Source organism: Furipterus horrens, unplaced genomic scaffold, assembly GCF_987537825.1.
Source record: "Furipterus horrens unplaced genomic scaffold, mFurHor1.1.pri manual_scaffold_8, whole genome shotgun sequence".
NCBI classification, from domain to species: Eukaryota; Metazoa; Chordata; class Mammalia; order Chiroptera; family Furipteridae; genus Furipterus; species Furipterus horrens.
In genome coordinates this window covers 67,846,042-67,861,946 of record NW_028327178.1, presented here as the reverse complement: position 1 = coordinate 67,861,946, position 15,905 = coordinate 67,846,042, and the positions used below count along the sequence as shown (strand labels likewise).

Here is a 15,905-nt window from a genome sequence, read left to right as displayed (position 1 = left end):
CTCAACATCTTACTCTATGTATCCCTCATTCAGATAGCTAAGAAAAGTCATTTTTACACTTTTAGTATAATCGTACAAATCTGTTTACAAGGAAATAATCATCTTAATTGTCTTTTGAGAGAATTTTGTTAGTTTATTAGACTCGGTTCATAGAATTTTACTTTGAAAACCTTTATTATATCATAGATTGAGACTTCATACTACTTAGAGTCAGTGATACAAGGCAATCTAAATAGAGTATTATTGAAATGATGACATCCTGGAGAATGTTTAGTCCAGTCACCTTATTTTCCCAGTCAAGAACTAAAGCACTTTCAGTTTGGCAGCAAAGCTGGGAACTTCTGTAATTCTGACCTCAGTTCATTGACTTTCCTGCCTCCTTCAGAGAAGGTGATCTTCCCTTTGAAGGAGCATTTAACTGTTATAGGATGTGAAATTTTTAATCACTTAGGATATCAAAACCACTTGGTGAATTTATAATTCTTTTAGGACCTTTTGGAAATACATTTCTTTTTCTCAGTCTCTTTTCCACTGATTTTTATTAAATCACAGTTATTGAAGTACTGTTAAATTGTAACAGGTCATTGGTAAAAACAACATAATTGTGACGTCACTATATTTTTAGTGAAGTTTATATGACTAAGCAAGACCTTATATCCTATAGTGTGTCCTTGAAGGGTCTACAGAAATGCTATTTGTATGCGTACTAGGGTATGTTGTGGATGTCACTGGTAGTTGATTCTGTAATAACCTAACTTAATGCTCTACTATTTATAGCTACCAAAAAAATCCCTAAAATTAAGTTATTTATCCCTTAATTGACTTCTTACCTTGGTTAAGCAAATTGACTTTCCTTCTAAATGTATCTAAAGATGTTGTAGGCACCTTACCACACTATGGTTTACCGGGTAGGGAGGATTGAGAATTTCAGCGGTTTTACACAAAACATTTTAACTATATACGGTACTTCATTTGTGTGAATTTTAAGGGATTTCTAAATTGCTTTTGTTAAGAAGTGTTTGGTTAGTTGTCAGCAATAGCATTTGTGCTATTATTAATGTCCACTTTGCAACAAGCTATGTATAAATAAAGCTCCAGACCAAAACCACCTGTGTATTTATGGAGACTTTTCATGTGCTATATTTTTAAGACATTTATCTTCTTTATGGTGTATTTTTTCATAGAGATGAAAAATTAAATTTCTTTGCAAGGATGTTAATCCAGAAAATAAACTGTTTCTTTTGCTTATTTTCAGGGATATCCCAGAGAAGGAAGGAAATACCCTTTGCCACCACCTTCAGGAAGATACAGTTGGAATTAGGCTTTTGTGAAGCTTTCCCAAATCCTTTCATTATTCTACAGTTTTATGCTATTTGTGGAAAGTTTTCTTTCTCAAGTAGTAGTTTTTAAGAAAACTACAGTACTTTGTGTATTTCTTTTAACTGTATATTTCTACTGATCTGATCTCACTGTTTTATGTTGCTCTCCAAAGATGTGTTGCATAATACAGTGGATCTGGATTTATTATTGCTTGTAAAACACTTTGATTGAATAGGAATACTGGATTTTCATTATGGTTAAAAATCAAACCAGCTGTGGATTTCAAAACACAGTGTATTCTAGATCGTCTATGATCCATGCTGATTTTTAATGCACAAGAATTAGGTATGAACTCTTGAGCTGGAACCCTCAGCCAACTAGAGTATATATTGTTCAGTATTTCTCTGGAAACACTTCATTAATGTACTTGTCTTACGGAAATTTCTGGACTTTAGTTAAAAAAAAAAAAAAAGGAAACCTTTGGTCTCTTGTGTTCTTATTCTTTTATAGTATTTAAACTTTGAAAATCTTTGCTAAGCGTGGTTTTTTTTTTTTTAATATCAGTTTTTCAGAAAACATTTCATTTCTACAATTAGATGTCAAAAGAAAATCAGTGAAGAAGTAAATGTTAAGATGATATGCTCAGCAAGACCACCCAACCACCCCATACATTAGTATGTATGTCAGCTACTGATTTGGCTAACTATAAAATCTTTATGAGACTAAATTATTTATTTTTTACCAATTCTTTGTAGACTTCTGTACCAGTTTTAAGGACTTAAAATTTTTAAGAAAGGTTGAAAAGTTAAATTCATAGGTAAATAGTCTATGCTTCTTAGCATTTTTTTTTTCTTCTTAGCATTTTTTGGTGCATGTGTGTTATTTCATAATAGATTCCAATTTGTACTTTTTTTTTTTTTTAAATGCTTGGAGTTCACACTCCACTTCCATATGTGTTTTCATTTGATCACCACAACATATTTAGATACATTATAAAGACTTACTGCCTTGTTTTCTTCTTTCCATTCTAGTCCAAGATTGTAAAATAAGATTTCTCTTTGACCTTCTGACTTAGGACATTTTTGCTTTAATATTCAACTAAGGCACACTTATTAATCTTACTCTATGTGGGAAAAACAACCCCACCTTAAATGAGAATGTACACGTATTTTCAAGCTATTGAGATCATTGCTGGTGATGGGTAAACAGAGCAGCGTTCTTTATTGTTGAGATAGTCCACTGGGAATTAACACAACCATTGTGTGTGACTTTCACAATACATTAAAATGATAATGCCTTCTGTTTAATTTCTCTTCCAAATATTAAAAATGTATAGCCACCTAAATCAAGTATTGCATATTCCAGAGGAGCTTAGGTAAATGTCTTAACTGTATACAGGTACCCAAAGTCCACACTTCTACAGAACCTATATTTTCTCAGATATTTAGGTTTGGTTTAGTTTCGTATTGTTTTAATCTATCATGAGTGTGTCTGTAAAATAATTACATTTTGACTTGGCTTTTCCACAATTACATGTTACTTCAATTTAAATTTGAAAATTAATGTTTACAGTGTTGTTGTGAAGACGCCCAAGCAAAAAGCCTGACGAAAAAGTTAAAGACATTGGATTCCCTCTTAACAGGTAGTGTTAAACTTAAGGACATCTGGCAGGTAGCTGAACCCTTAGTTCTGGCCTCAGTTTTTTCACCTTTACTGCTCTCCTTATTCTACCTCCTTTATTTCAACAAGTGAAAGCTTCTGAAAACTTTGTTTTTTGGTTTGTCTTTTTTAAAGATTTTAGTTATTTATTCTTAGAGGAAAAGGGAGAAAGAGGGAGAGAAACATAAATATGAGAGAAAAATTGATGGGTTGCCTCTCCTACACTCCCAGAGTTGGCAGCCCAGGCACGGTGAATGGAACCAGCCACATTTAGCTTTGCAGGACAATGCCCAACCGAGCTACACTGGTCAGGGCAGCTTTTGAGAGCTTTAAATGGAATGTTTAAAACTATAAATATCTTCCTCCACATTCAGATGTAAATAGAGTTAAGGAGCCAATTTTTAAATAATTAACTGTACTACATTATATTATCATTAAGGCAAAGTTTTTGAGGGTTTTCAGAAATCTTAGAACCTGGAACCGGCCTGACTTGATTGTGGCAGTAAGGGCCCTTACTAAGCAATGGTCTTCTCTTTAAAAAGATCAAATGAGGTAATGTACATTAAAGTACAAAGCCATCTACAAATGACTTGTTAGATTGCCATTTAACTTTACAAAGGCAAATCGGGTGTAATGACCGGTAGGTTAACTTCAGTGCGGTGAGGAGGGATATAGGTGGGGGCGGCTGGCTAAGATGGAGCTTGGGGTCCTGAGCTCTTTTTTTCCTTCGGGTTCGTTGGAGGTCGGGCGCACGTCGATCGAGTCGAGATCCCGGGGAGAAAAGTCTTAGCAGCAGGAAGCTGGTGGCGCTGGGAAGCCGCAGGGCTGGTTGTGGCGGGGATAGAGGTTCAGCTCTTAAGAAGCAAGGTCCGTGAACTGCGGTCCCAGTCACCCCTCGAGGAGGGGGGGACAGGAAACTGCGCTCCGTGCACCTGCGGCGCGGATGCTGCGCCCGGCTCCTGTTCCGCGTTCCGGTGCCCCGCGCGTCCGGCATCCAGCCACAGCCTAGGAAGCCCAGTTGAGAAGTAGGCGTGGAGCAGCGTGAGTCCAGGAGAGCTCAGATCTCCGACCCTTGGGGTGGTCCTGTGTCCCCAGCGCCATCAATCCCAAGCCAGAATATTGCATCAGTATCCTTCGGTCTCCCGAAGGCAGCGTCACAGCTCTTTAGTCGAACCAGTTTCATCACCTCAGCTCCCTGGGCAAATGCACCCAACCTGAAAGGGAAGAACGGGAATTGTCCTTCCTTCCGAGGCTGATGTTTTAAGTTCTGAGTCTGAACTTAACGCAATTTTTCTATGCTTAAAAATCTGAAATGCAGACATTCTCCGGAGAGTCCACTAAGATTCCCCATTCCCAGCCGCCAGAGTGGCTGCTTGGCTCCATTGAGTTTGTTGGACGCTTCTTTCTGCCCACTGCAGAGGGTCGTGGAGCTGAGATCCCGCCAAACTATTCCTGGTGATTGACTGCTCTGCTAATTCTAACCAGGAAAAAAAGTTAAAAACTAATAAAAGAGCAAGTGGCCTATTCCCTGCACGCTGGGCCAAATTTAATACTTGGGCTGCATGTTTCCCTAATACCATATTAATGGAATGAGGCCAGAGAGAAAACTTAGCGTTAGGCAAATTAGTGGTTAATAAGAGAAGTCACCCAAACAATTGCTGAAATTAGGTTACATGGAATCTAAAACATGGCATTTCATTCTATTGCAGGTAAACCTTCAAAATAAAAAAATGAAACAAAAAATCCTCTCAGAAGCTTTCATTACCTCCTAACAAAAATAATTTTAAAAAAGTGATCTTGAAATCACAAAATTAGTACATATTGGAGCCATTTCCTGACCAGATGTTGATGTAGTTCTCCATCTGAGTATAGTCTGTAAATCCTCATGAATTTTCACTAGCAGTAAAAGGCTATTTTTTTAGTATATTTTATTGATTATATTAGAATAGTTCCAATTTTTCTCCCTTTGCTCCCCTCTGCCCTGCACCCCCCCTCCCCTAGCAATCCCACCCCCTCAGTCCATGCCCATGGGTTATGCATACAAGTTCTCTGGCTTCATCCTTTCCTATATTATTCTTTTTAAAGAAAGTAATCAATTTTTTTATAACAAAAAATAACAATCCCTCCCTCTCAGACTTAAGACCCTTTATAATCTTATAATGGACAATGGGTGAAGGTCTTGTGCTCCTCTAGCTGCTTCAAGCTGGGCATGGTGGTCGTCCTTACCTACCCTTGGGTCCAGAAATCCCTAATAAGAGTGGGGGTGTGGAGGGGAGGGTTATTTATTTTCTTAATAAAATCTATCCTTGTTCCCTGTCTCATTGGGTTTGAGTTTGGCAAGTAGCAGTATTTTTAAAAACTGGACCAAAATAATTAAAATACTGGGTTTTATCCATATTAGTGTTGGGTTAAACAGCTTGGCAAATATTATTCATGCTTTGAACTGTATCTGAAATTTATATTGCTACCATATAATTCATCATTTTCTCATGCACAAATTCATATAAAAAAAATTCAATCTTTTGGTCTTTTATGTGATTATTGCCCACAAATTTATTCTAAGAATTTTTCTAAATCACCAGTATTCAATTCAGTTAACACGGTAAATGTTTGGAAGGTGCTTGCATTTAGTGAACAGGACCGAGTCTCTGATTTGCTTTAAATTGAAAGTAAACAGTCGCTAGCAGAATGAGTTTGAACACATCAGTTGATAAAAGTCTGACTACTTGTTCTGAGCAAAGCCTGAAATAGAAGACAACTGGATTACACCCCTACTCTTCCATATACAAAACCCCCTTCCTGTTTACATCAACACCGCGCACACACTCACACACACAATACTTCAATTTACATCCCAACGCAGATTACAGAAAAGTACCTGAAATCCCTGCTGGTCCTCTCTGCAATTTTGATTCTGGATTTTGGTTCCTGTGTCTCAATTAGAAAAGATACGTTAGATTGTTGTAAAACCCCAAAACATTTAAGAAAATGTCCCATCTGCAGTTAGCATTTCTGAAACTGAATTTGGCTGTGGCCTCTGCTAAACTTGGAGGGGGCTTTGTTTCACCCAGACCCTGTGCCAACCCCTTCCGCTTGGTTGTGAAGATGCTTCTCCTCTCTAGTTAATGAGTTTCACCTAGTCTAGCTATTTGTGTTTTACAAAAGATCTGCGAAGCACTGACGGCAAAGGAAAAACAAGGTCTTGTTTTGCATTAATCAGAATATGAATTCTATAGTAAAAACATTTTTTTAAATTTTCACGTTTCAAGACTCAAACATTCTGATTTCAGGATGTGCACAGTTCAGTTTTTGGGTGTAGAATGTTAAGATCTCTGGCAGCAACAGCTTCTGGCTTGGGTTTTTTACTACTTAACTCTGAAAGGAAAAAGATATGCCTGTACCAAATATACTTTCAGAAAATATTGTATAAAGAGGCTGTTTATTCTTAATGATTTTTTTGATACTGAGTTCACTTAGTCTCAGGGATTCTTTTTTCCAGAAATAAATTATAAAGGAAAAAAACCTCCATGAATAGTTATTTTTTTAAATGTTACTTGAAGCCCTTAGTCCATAAGCTACTATCGTTCTTAAGTGTTGAGCTGATATATATCAAGCCATGTGGACTTTTGAAACATGTTTTCTAGAAGTAAAAACTTTGAATTATGGTATTACTACAAGAGAATCAAATCAATATAAACAGCATTTTGAAATGTGGCACATCAGTAATAGTTACGCTTACTTGGTTAACATTCTGAAAGCCAATTCCATCAATATGCAAAAACCCAAACTGGGAGAATTTTTTTGTAGGTGTATTGCACCATTTCATATTACTTTTTTGCTCAAGTTATTTTTATGTAAAATGTTTTAAAAAGTAGTCCTCATTTTTTACAAATGCATTCAGACCCTTGATAAAGGCTGATTCCCTTGCTGCATCATTTTTTTTTTTCTCCGTGAAAGTGTCTGGAATTTATTATTACGTACCAAGTGCAAATTTAACTTCTAAAACACCTTCCTAAGGATTCACTTTACACATTCAGAAACAAATTCAAACAGTCAAATGAAATAAAATGTTTCAACCTCAAACTAATTCTTCACATGTAGAAGAGGTTTACTCTAGTAACTTTTAATCATTTATAAACCATGCTTTAAAAAAATCATGCTTTATCCATGTTATGTCTTTAGTTTTCATTAATTTTATAAGTTCATGTATCTTTTTAGCTTTCCTTTAGTATTTTAACTCCAACACCAGTTATTTCAATTGTAAGTAAACTGAGCTGTTGTCAATCATGCCAACTATTGTAAATAACAAAACCTATATAACTTAGTGAAAAAGAAATGACCACCTGACTTTAACAAAAAAAGTACCGGTACTTGTTTCTTTTGATATAAATGTCTATTGAAACACAGGAAAGATAAATTGGCATATTAAAGAGCAAATACATTATTTTTACAATAAAACACCAACAAAAACGGTATGCAACCCCTCTTAAGTTCTAATGTAATGGAAAAATTATAAAAATTTGTGTTACTTATTCTCTACATCCTGACTACAATTCAATAAATCACCTATTTTCTTCCTTCTTCTTGACATACTTTGAAATATAGATTGAAGTCAGTTTTAGCAATATTGCTTGCTTGTTCTAGTATATTATCAAGGTATTCAAAATCAGACAAACAAATACCGTAGAATAAATAACATGTCTAAACAAGAATGGGTGTATTTATTTTATCGGTTAATTTTGGGAGACCAGATCCGATATAAAAAGTTTACAACTCTTCTTTCTTATGATGTGCTGCATGGTGGAGTGGGGTTGGGGGGGGGTCCTCTTTTAGGGTAATATACACTCATTTGCTAAATAATAGTCAAAACATTTAAAAATCAGCATTAAATTAAAAAGACTGTCTCAATCAATATAAGCAGTATTTTGATTATTAGCCCATTTATCTATTACCTAAATGGCAATAATTCTTCTGCGATAATGTAACTATGTGCATGGTCCACCAATTTACTTTCAATCAAACATAAATGAAATTGCACTTCGGGGCAGGAGGGATGCTCTTCGGAAATGAAATTTCCCAAGGTAAGTTCCACTTTCAAAAGCATTCACTGTTAAGGCTGGGTTGATTTTTAGAGCTACGAACACCAACTTAAGTTTCCAACGTTTAAAACTCTGAGAGCTTTGGCTAGGAACATGGTGCATGTGGACTCCGCCAGCTTTTCGCATAATTTGGAACTTCTAGAAGGAGGAAATCACCACCACAAAGCTTCCTGGTGTTACATTATTTGGTCCTGGGGCTATTACCGTATCCCGCCCCCAGCAAACAGGTTCAGAGCCTGCCCCTCCCCGTGACCCGTTTGGATAGCCGCATACAAGGACGTCAGTTTGGGTAATTTTCCTCCATCTATTCTCGCAGTTCTTTTGCAAACCCTTCCGTCCTCAGGCAGGATCCCGCTCCAGGGCACCCGCGCGGTCACCATGTCCTGCCATAGAGCAGGTTGGCGCCGAGCACTCCGCTGCCGTAGTCTCCCGCGGCCGCGTCCAGGGCGGACAGCCCACTTCCCGGGCCGGGCAGCGCAGGCGGGCTTGGCGGCAGCTCCTCCAGTTCGGGTGCAGGCGTCGGGGCCAGCGGCTGCTGGCCGGCCTGGCCCGGCGTCGGCGTGCCCGCGCCGTTCTGGCAGGGCTTGCCGTCCTTGACCAGCACGGGGACAGCCACGCGGCGCGGGGACGGCGGCTGCGGCGGCCGGGCCGGGCCGCTCTCCGGCTGCAGCTGCTGCCGCTGCGCCGCCTTGTCTTTGGCCTGCCGCTTCATCTTGTAGCGGTGGTTCTGGAACCAGATCTTAACCTGCGTGGGCGTCAGGTGGATCATGCCGGCCAGGTGCTCGCGCTCCGGCGCCGACAAGTACCTCTGCTGCTTGAAGCGCCGCTCCAGCTCGTACACCTGCGCCTGCGAGAAGAGCACGCGGCGCTTCCTTCGCGGCGCTGCTGCCGCTCCGTGCAAGGGCGCCAGCGCCTTCGCGGCGTCCGCGACGCCCGTCAGCGGCCCCATGCCGGCCACGTTCACGCCCGCCGACGGCCCCACGAACCTGGAAACTGGGGAGGGGCCGAACGGGTTAGCCCCGTGAGCGCGCGGCCTGCTTCCCACCGTCGCGGCCTCGACGCCGGCGGGACCTACGCTGGGCCCCAGCACCCCTCGCCCAACCCCAAGTCGTGTCCCGGGACATCCCTTGCACCTCGGGCCGGCGCCCCGCGCCCCACGCCGTGTCGGACAGAACCCGAGCCGTCCGCCTGCCCTCGGCCCCACGCTCCTGGCCCCGCTCACTTGACGAGTAGCGCGGGTCCGGGTTGGCTCCGTACCAGCCGGTGGCCGCGGCGGCCGCGCTGCCCCGTATGCTGTCTGGGTAGGCGGGCAGCTCGCCCACGTTCCCCAGGCCGCTGTTGCAGTAGCCGCCCATCGCGCCGGGCGGGAACTGGGAGACTCCTGCTGGCATGTGGTAGGTGGCCGCCGCGGCCGCCGCAGCCGCCGCCGCCGCCGCCGCCGCCGCCGCGGCGCTGTGCCCCGCCAGGCCGTGGGGCTGCAGGCCGGCCGCCGCCGCCCCCTGCGAGGAGGGCCCAGGCTGCGCGCAATAGGCGGCGGCGGCCGCGGCCCCCAGGGGTGCCCCCAGGCCGGGCGGCGCGCCGTCCATGGCGCCACTGAACTTCTTGTAAGTCTCCTCGATGGGGCTCAGGATGTCAGACACTGAGAAGGGCGTTGTGTGCTTGGGGCTCAACGACATGGCTTGGCGGGCCGCCGGGGAGGGGGCCCGGCGCGGGCTTGGGCGGGATGCGGCGGCCGCTGGTCGCCGCCACCTCAACCGCACCGCAACGCCTGTGAGGAGGAATCGGAGGCGAGGCGAGCCCGGGGAGCTGCAGATCTGGGGTTTATTTCAGTCCCGCTCCAGGTTTACGACAGACTCGGGGGGCGGAGCAACATTCCAATCCAGCAAACAATGGTCATTGGCATCTTTTTCTCTCGCACCCCCACCCCCCCACACACACAGCGGAGGCAAAAATGGTAAAGGAGGCTATTGGATGTTGTTTGACAAGATCACCCCTCTTTGCATTCTCCATGCTCCCGCCTCTGTCCCCGGCACCCCAACCCTGAAACACCAGAATCAGAAACTCCGAGCCCGGCGTCTAGGCTTGACGTGAAGGGCTGAGAACTTCTCCGATCCAGACTCTTGTTTTCCCAAAGTGACTTCGTAGCAGAGTCCAGTATAATTGTGGATGGGAAATGTGGTGCTAAGTTGGGGTGGAGGGGCGTGCAGGGCTCGATTTGTCGTCTCCAGCTACCCGCCCCTCACTTGCTCAATCATCTAAAGTGTTGAAAAAACAAAACTAAACTCTTGGGTCCAACCGTAAGAGCGCATAAAGAGAAGAGGTACAATGACCATCCTTTGCGTCCCTTGCCATTGTAGGGCTCCTAATTTATGCATCTTTAGACTCTTAAGCATCATTTTGTGGACAACCAAACGAGCACTTCTAAATTAGCTCAAAGTATCCAAATCCAAAGAAGAGAGAAAACACACAGAGAGACACAAATACACAGATGCTGACTTGTAAGTATTCTGTTTTTACTTTGTGGGAATGGAGGTTGAAGTTGGTTAAGGGAAAGAGAGTAACTGTTATTTGCTAAAATATTGTACTTTCAATTTGCACCTTTAAAGTTCTTTACCATTTTCTTTCCCTTCTCTCCTCCCATCACTTAAGGATTAGGTTCCTATCACCAGCACGATCAAAAAGAAGAGGTGAAAAAACCCAAATACAATATTTCTAGCTGTTCGAAATGGGTCTTTTGTTGTTGGAAAAACATAACTTGTTCAAGGAAGGAATATGAAATGGATGCAGTAATCAGGTGAAAATGGTGGTTTCTCTTTTAAAAAACAAAAATTGTAATTTCTTTTTTAAAAACCATTATCATCCTTTGATTTGCAAATTTACCTGCATAGCAAAGAATTTAGGTATTGTGAACTCTCCACCAAATGCTGAACACAACAAATAAGACAAAATAAGTGTGCAAAACATATTGGCTAAATTTTGAAAATAATCTTACAGTTAAAATTATGATAAAGAGGAAATGACCATATACAATTTTTAAGATTTTCTGGAGAATGGGATAGGAGAAAGAAAAACAAGGAACAGGAAAGTGCTTTCTAAAGCAAGGTTTTATTGTTTAAAAGAAGAAAGGGATGTGCGCAAATCATTTTGGTTTAACTTAGCAGTGCATGTCTTGAAGACAAGAGTATTACCTATTCTTTTTCCTGTTTTATTTCAAACCTTTGGTTGGGATGTCTTCCAAGATTTTGCTTTTATTGTTTTAATTATTGTTTCATTCTTTCTTTGTACTTCTGCAAAGAATCTGCCCTTGGGTTGCAGGGGTGGGGATGGGGGTGAAGGTGGGACTAGTATGGTCACCTGTGAGAAGAGGGAGCATCAACAAGGCAAGTGTGTACAATAGTACTTTAAAATACTAAAAGAACAGAACACAAAACTACATAAATTGTTTGCATTCATCAGTTATTGACTTAGCAAGAATAGTATTGCTTCGGTTTTAACATGATGCTATTTCTACAGGTCTTTCCTGAACTTGAAACACTTGGGGTTGGTTCTTCATTCTCACCTGCACTGGAATGGTTACTTTTTTTAAATTAATGATACACAAAGAAGCATTGACGTATATATTTAAATGATTGCTGGAATCCTGAAAACTGTAGTCTGGGTTTTAAGGTTTGGTTTAATTCAGTATTGTTTACTTGTGTCAACTTAAATTAAAAGTAGTATAAAGTCTTTCATTTCAACCTTTCCTCAGAGATAACAGGATACATAAAAATAGTTGTTATAATATCTGTGGTTATGAAAGTCACTTGCAAACCGTTGTATTTTATTTTTTTACTTCAAACATGTTTCAGATTATCATAATCTTCATGTTGATTAGGTATCCGAATTGAAAACATGTTTATAGTTATAGTTTCTCCCCCCACCCAGACTATTATTATTTACTGTGTTTTCAAGCTATACATTTTATCTTGTGTAATTTTTTAAAAATAGAACTTAAGGATAGCAGTTCACATAAGTGGTTATACCACAATCATTGCTTATTTTGTTTTTCAACATGATTGGGACCTGCTACAGGTACATTTACATCTGGATGGTTCCCATCTTTCAATAAAAAAGCACTTTATCATATCTGTAGGCTCTCTGCAGAGAGTCACTTTCTGACTACTTAGGCACTTGATACCCTAAATAATACTCCTTCACTTGTGAGCAGTTCTGGAAAAAAAAAAAAAAAATCCACAGTCTTTAACATTTCTCCCTATCAATTATTTATGTCTCTTTCCAGAAATTATATGCTTCCATGCTGGACTGTTTGGATGTGTGCAGATGATTCCGAAAATAGATATAGAGTGGAGGGTGCATATATACATTTATGTACAGACACAGATTAAAATCCATTTAATATTCCATTAAAGATTTTCATCAAATTGATTTTATCAGATTATTTTCTGCCTAAATTATGCATGGAAATTTATGCTCAGTACATATTTAAATACTAATGACTGAATTAGATCTCCTGGGAAATGTATTTTAGGAATGTTTTCTTTCCTTAAAAACAATGTTGGCAATCAGAAAACAAGTGCAAATACTGTCAAAGGGAATTTAGTGCAAAGTTTCCCTTTTCAGAGGCACCGCTACCTATTCTGGGATGTATAGAACACTATACATCTAGAAGCATACCAACATTTTACACACAAGGAGTAGCATGTTCTACATTGCTTGGTACCTTTTTTAAAAAGGTAGTTTAGGTTTTCATAATTTTACATAGTACACATAACCTGAAAACTTAATAAATGGTCTGTTGCAGATACAGAGCATTTTCATGGACAAAAAGATTCAGCAGAATTTCTTGGCTTTCTGACAAAAATATGGTATTTGTTGAAAATTTCTGATGTGTTAGTTAACCTTAGGGCCAAAGATATTTGGCAAAAAAATTCTGAAGTAGATGCCTTCCCTAGATTTGGGAACTGCTGTTGTCAGACAGAAGCTTAGAGAAAGGGGCCCGAGGACTGTTGAGAAACCTCCTGACATATCCAGACAGTACTTAATGGGAAATGGTTTTCTAGGGTGGTAAACATTTCTAATGCATAATGAATTTCTTCACAAAAACAAATTGTGTTTGAAAATATAACTTTCTGCTTGATACTAAAGAAGGTAAGTTCTTTTTAGAAACGAGAGGCTTGAAATATTTGTGATTAGTTTAAAAGAGTTGTGTCATTTGATTAATAAAAATTTTATTTTGTGCAAATAGCTTTAAATGGCCATCTTTGCAGTTGGGAAGGAATAAAGAAATATGTCACATCTACAATGAGTGCATGAATTAATGGAACAACAAAACCCATGGTTCTCTCCTCAAAATCCTATAAATAAAAAATTTTTAAATGTAAAAATACTAGTGTTTTATAGCAAAATTTAAGGTTATAAAGAGGAAACAAAACTGCTATAGAAATGAAACACAGTTTAGTTATCTTTAAGATTTTTGCTAATTTCACCAGTTTCTATAATTTGGTTTTTCTTTTCAGTCATTCTAAAAGCTTTTTGTTTGAACATTCACTTCAATTATTTTGAATCTCGTGATAATTTCATACTTGTGTTTATGACTTTATTTCTACATGACAGTAATCCTTTCATATTTTCTTCACAAATTGCAATTCTCTCCTTGTAATTTATATCCTATAAGAAATTCATAAGTCATCATCTCCTGAGATCAAATATTTTATACTGAAAATAGTTTTTTAGTTTTTGACCAATGAATTTCTTTTAAATTAATGTTATAGAAACAATGAGAGAATGAATGATAGGTGCTAAAGACATTATTGTTGTTGAAGTCATTATGATAAGGAGTTCAATTAGGTGATTTCAAAAATAAAAACTAGAAGGTTCCGCTTCTAGGGTCCAGCTGTAATACTAGTTTTTACAGTCATGGTTGAGAATAACATTAGGCCATATCGAGGATGTAAAACTATGAAAATTGCCTAGTATGTTAAACTCTTTCACCCTAGGACTGCGAGCTTGAGTTAGAACTTTATTTTTTGTGTTTATTATTTTATTGATTTTTAGAGAGAGAAAGGAAGGGAAAGAGAGAGAGATTTGTTCCACTTATTTATGTATTTATTGGTTGATTCTTGTATGTGCCCTGACCGGGGATCAAAGCTATCGTCGTCGTCGTCGTCGGCAGCCGTCCGTCTCGAGAGACGATGGTGTAGCTTCTTAAGAGTCTATCTGCACCGCCGAGAATGGCTGTGCAGTCCGACTCGGGAGTGACACGGTAGCTGTCTCCTCCCGTGTTGAATCGACATCTTGCGATGACACTGAAGCTACAGAGCCTGGGCAGGGTAATATGGAGGGTCTGCTGTTGCCCATGCAGCAGACCCCCCCTCTCTTCGCAGCTGAAGGGTCCAAGGGAAAGACGGAGTCGATACAGCTTGGCTTCAGGTGCGCCGCAGGAGTTGCCGGTGTTGACTACAACATCAAACCGCCTTAGGGACTCCGGCTCCGGATTTTCTGTCGGGGTTTACTCCCTTAGCCTTTCCCCTGAAGAGGTATGCCGCAAGGCAGCGGAGGTTTTTTGGAGTCAGAGTTTTCCTTCTCTGATGTACCCTGACTGGAAGATCGAACCAGTGACACTTAGCTCGCAGGCCGACGCTCAATCCACTGAGCTAAACCAGCCAGGGCAATCAAAGCTATAACCTTGGCATATTGGGTTGATGCTCTAACCAACCTAATTTTTATTTTTGGAATTATTTTTTAGGGTAATAATACATGGAAAAACATGTATTGGAAAAACAAGTTTACTTGTATATCTTGCTTACACAGAAAGTTTAAATTTTTTAGAAGATAATGCCATTTCTATTCAGCAATATAGCTGACATTTAAAAAATGATTTGGAATGTCATTAAATGGCTCTTTTATAGGAAAAGATTCTTTGCATTATAAGCAAAACCATATTTCTATTTATTATTCCGTATGAGGAGCTAGTCATTCTAAAAGTTCTGCCATATCTCTACACATAGCTCATTAGAGTGAATACATGCAGCTTAAAAAAAAATAGGTACTTTTATAAATTTTTCTCACATGCTTTCAATTTTTCCAAGGCTAAGAGGTTCAGTTAATTTACTGTAAAATATCTTTCTGTCTTACAGTTTCCTTTAAAAGTGTACCACCTTACATTTACAAATTATTTTGTAATTATAAAGTAGATATCAGTCTTTACACGTGAATCAGGTAAGTGACTTACATTCATTGCTATGACTTCCTTTAAGGAGAAACTCCAATTTTTGATAGTTTGATAAATTGATTATTTATTGTATTTTTTAAAAAGGTTTTATTTGTTTATTTTTAGAGGGGAAAGGAGGGAGAAACTGAGGGAGAGAAAAATCAATTAGTTGCCTCTTGCACGCTCCAACTGGGGACTTGGCCCTGTCGGGGAACTCAGGCATGTGTCCTGACAGGAAATCAAAGCTGCGACATTTTGGTTTGTGGGACGACGCCCAACACACTGAGCACACCAATCAGGGATGTTCTATTTATTACTAAAGTTTTACTATGTACATTTGAAAAGAAAGAACTGTGACAATAATAATAATTAGAGAACAATTTGCCTCATATTATTCCTTATTGTTCTGTGTAATGCTAACATTGAGGGAGATATTTGACAGATGTTTGTATGTATCTGTCCTCATTTCAGGTTGAGAATTGTGCTTGAAGCAGTAGGCTAGTGTACACCTTATAAATCAATATCAGTTTTGGTAGGTCTTAATCAATTTAATTTATTGATTCAATATTTTGCATGAAAAAGCTATTTTAATATGAAATGACTTCATTAGTCTACTT

General features: G+C 39.8%; 2 protein-coding genes across 5 annotated transcripts in view; one reads left to right on the top strand and one right to left on the bottom strand.

Annotated features, from left to right (window-relative positions):
* The window catches only part of XRN2 (5'-3' exoribonuclease 2), a 95,379-nt gene extending 93,256 nt beyond the window's left edge, over positions 1–2,123 (top strand). For 2 of the 4 annotated variants that reach the window (XM_090285985.1, XM_090285986.1), the window contains exon 29: positions 1,256–2,123. In XM_090285985.1, coding sequence (XP_090142111.1) covers positions 1,256–1,321 — 66 coding nt within the window. In that variant the 3' untranslated portion in view covers positions 1,322–2,123. The remainder of the gene's footprint in view (positions 1–1,255) is intronic. The other 2 variants (XM_090285983.1, XM_090285984.1) reach the window with 2 other exon arrangements.
* A 6,328-nt stretch (positions 2,124–8,451) lies between these two features.
* Positions 8,452–9,754, bottom strand: NKX2-4 (NK2 homeobox 4). The gene is made up of 2 exons (XM_090285186.1): positions 9,301–9,754; positions 8,452–9,071 (listed from the first exon to the last, which is right to left on the bottom strand). The coding sequence occupies exons 1-2, from the start codon at positions 9,752–9,754 to the stop codon at positions 8,452–8,454; spliced, it is 1,074 nt and encodes a 357-aa protein (XP_090141312.1).
* Positions 9,755–15,905: the final 6,151 nt, after the last annotated feature.

Excerpts from the sequence above, each read along its gene's own strand:
- NKX2-4 (XM_090285186.1), bottom strand. The coding sequence starts at position 9,754 with ATGTCGTTGAGCCCCAAGCACACAACGCCCTTCTCAGTGTCTGACATC. Across the intron at positions 9,072-9,300 it reads GGACCCGCGCTACTCGTCAA|TTTCCAGGTTCGTGGGGCCG; the intron begins GTGAGCGGGGCC and ends GCCCCTCCCCAG.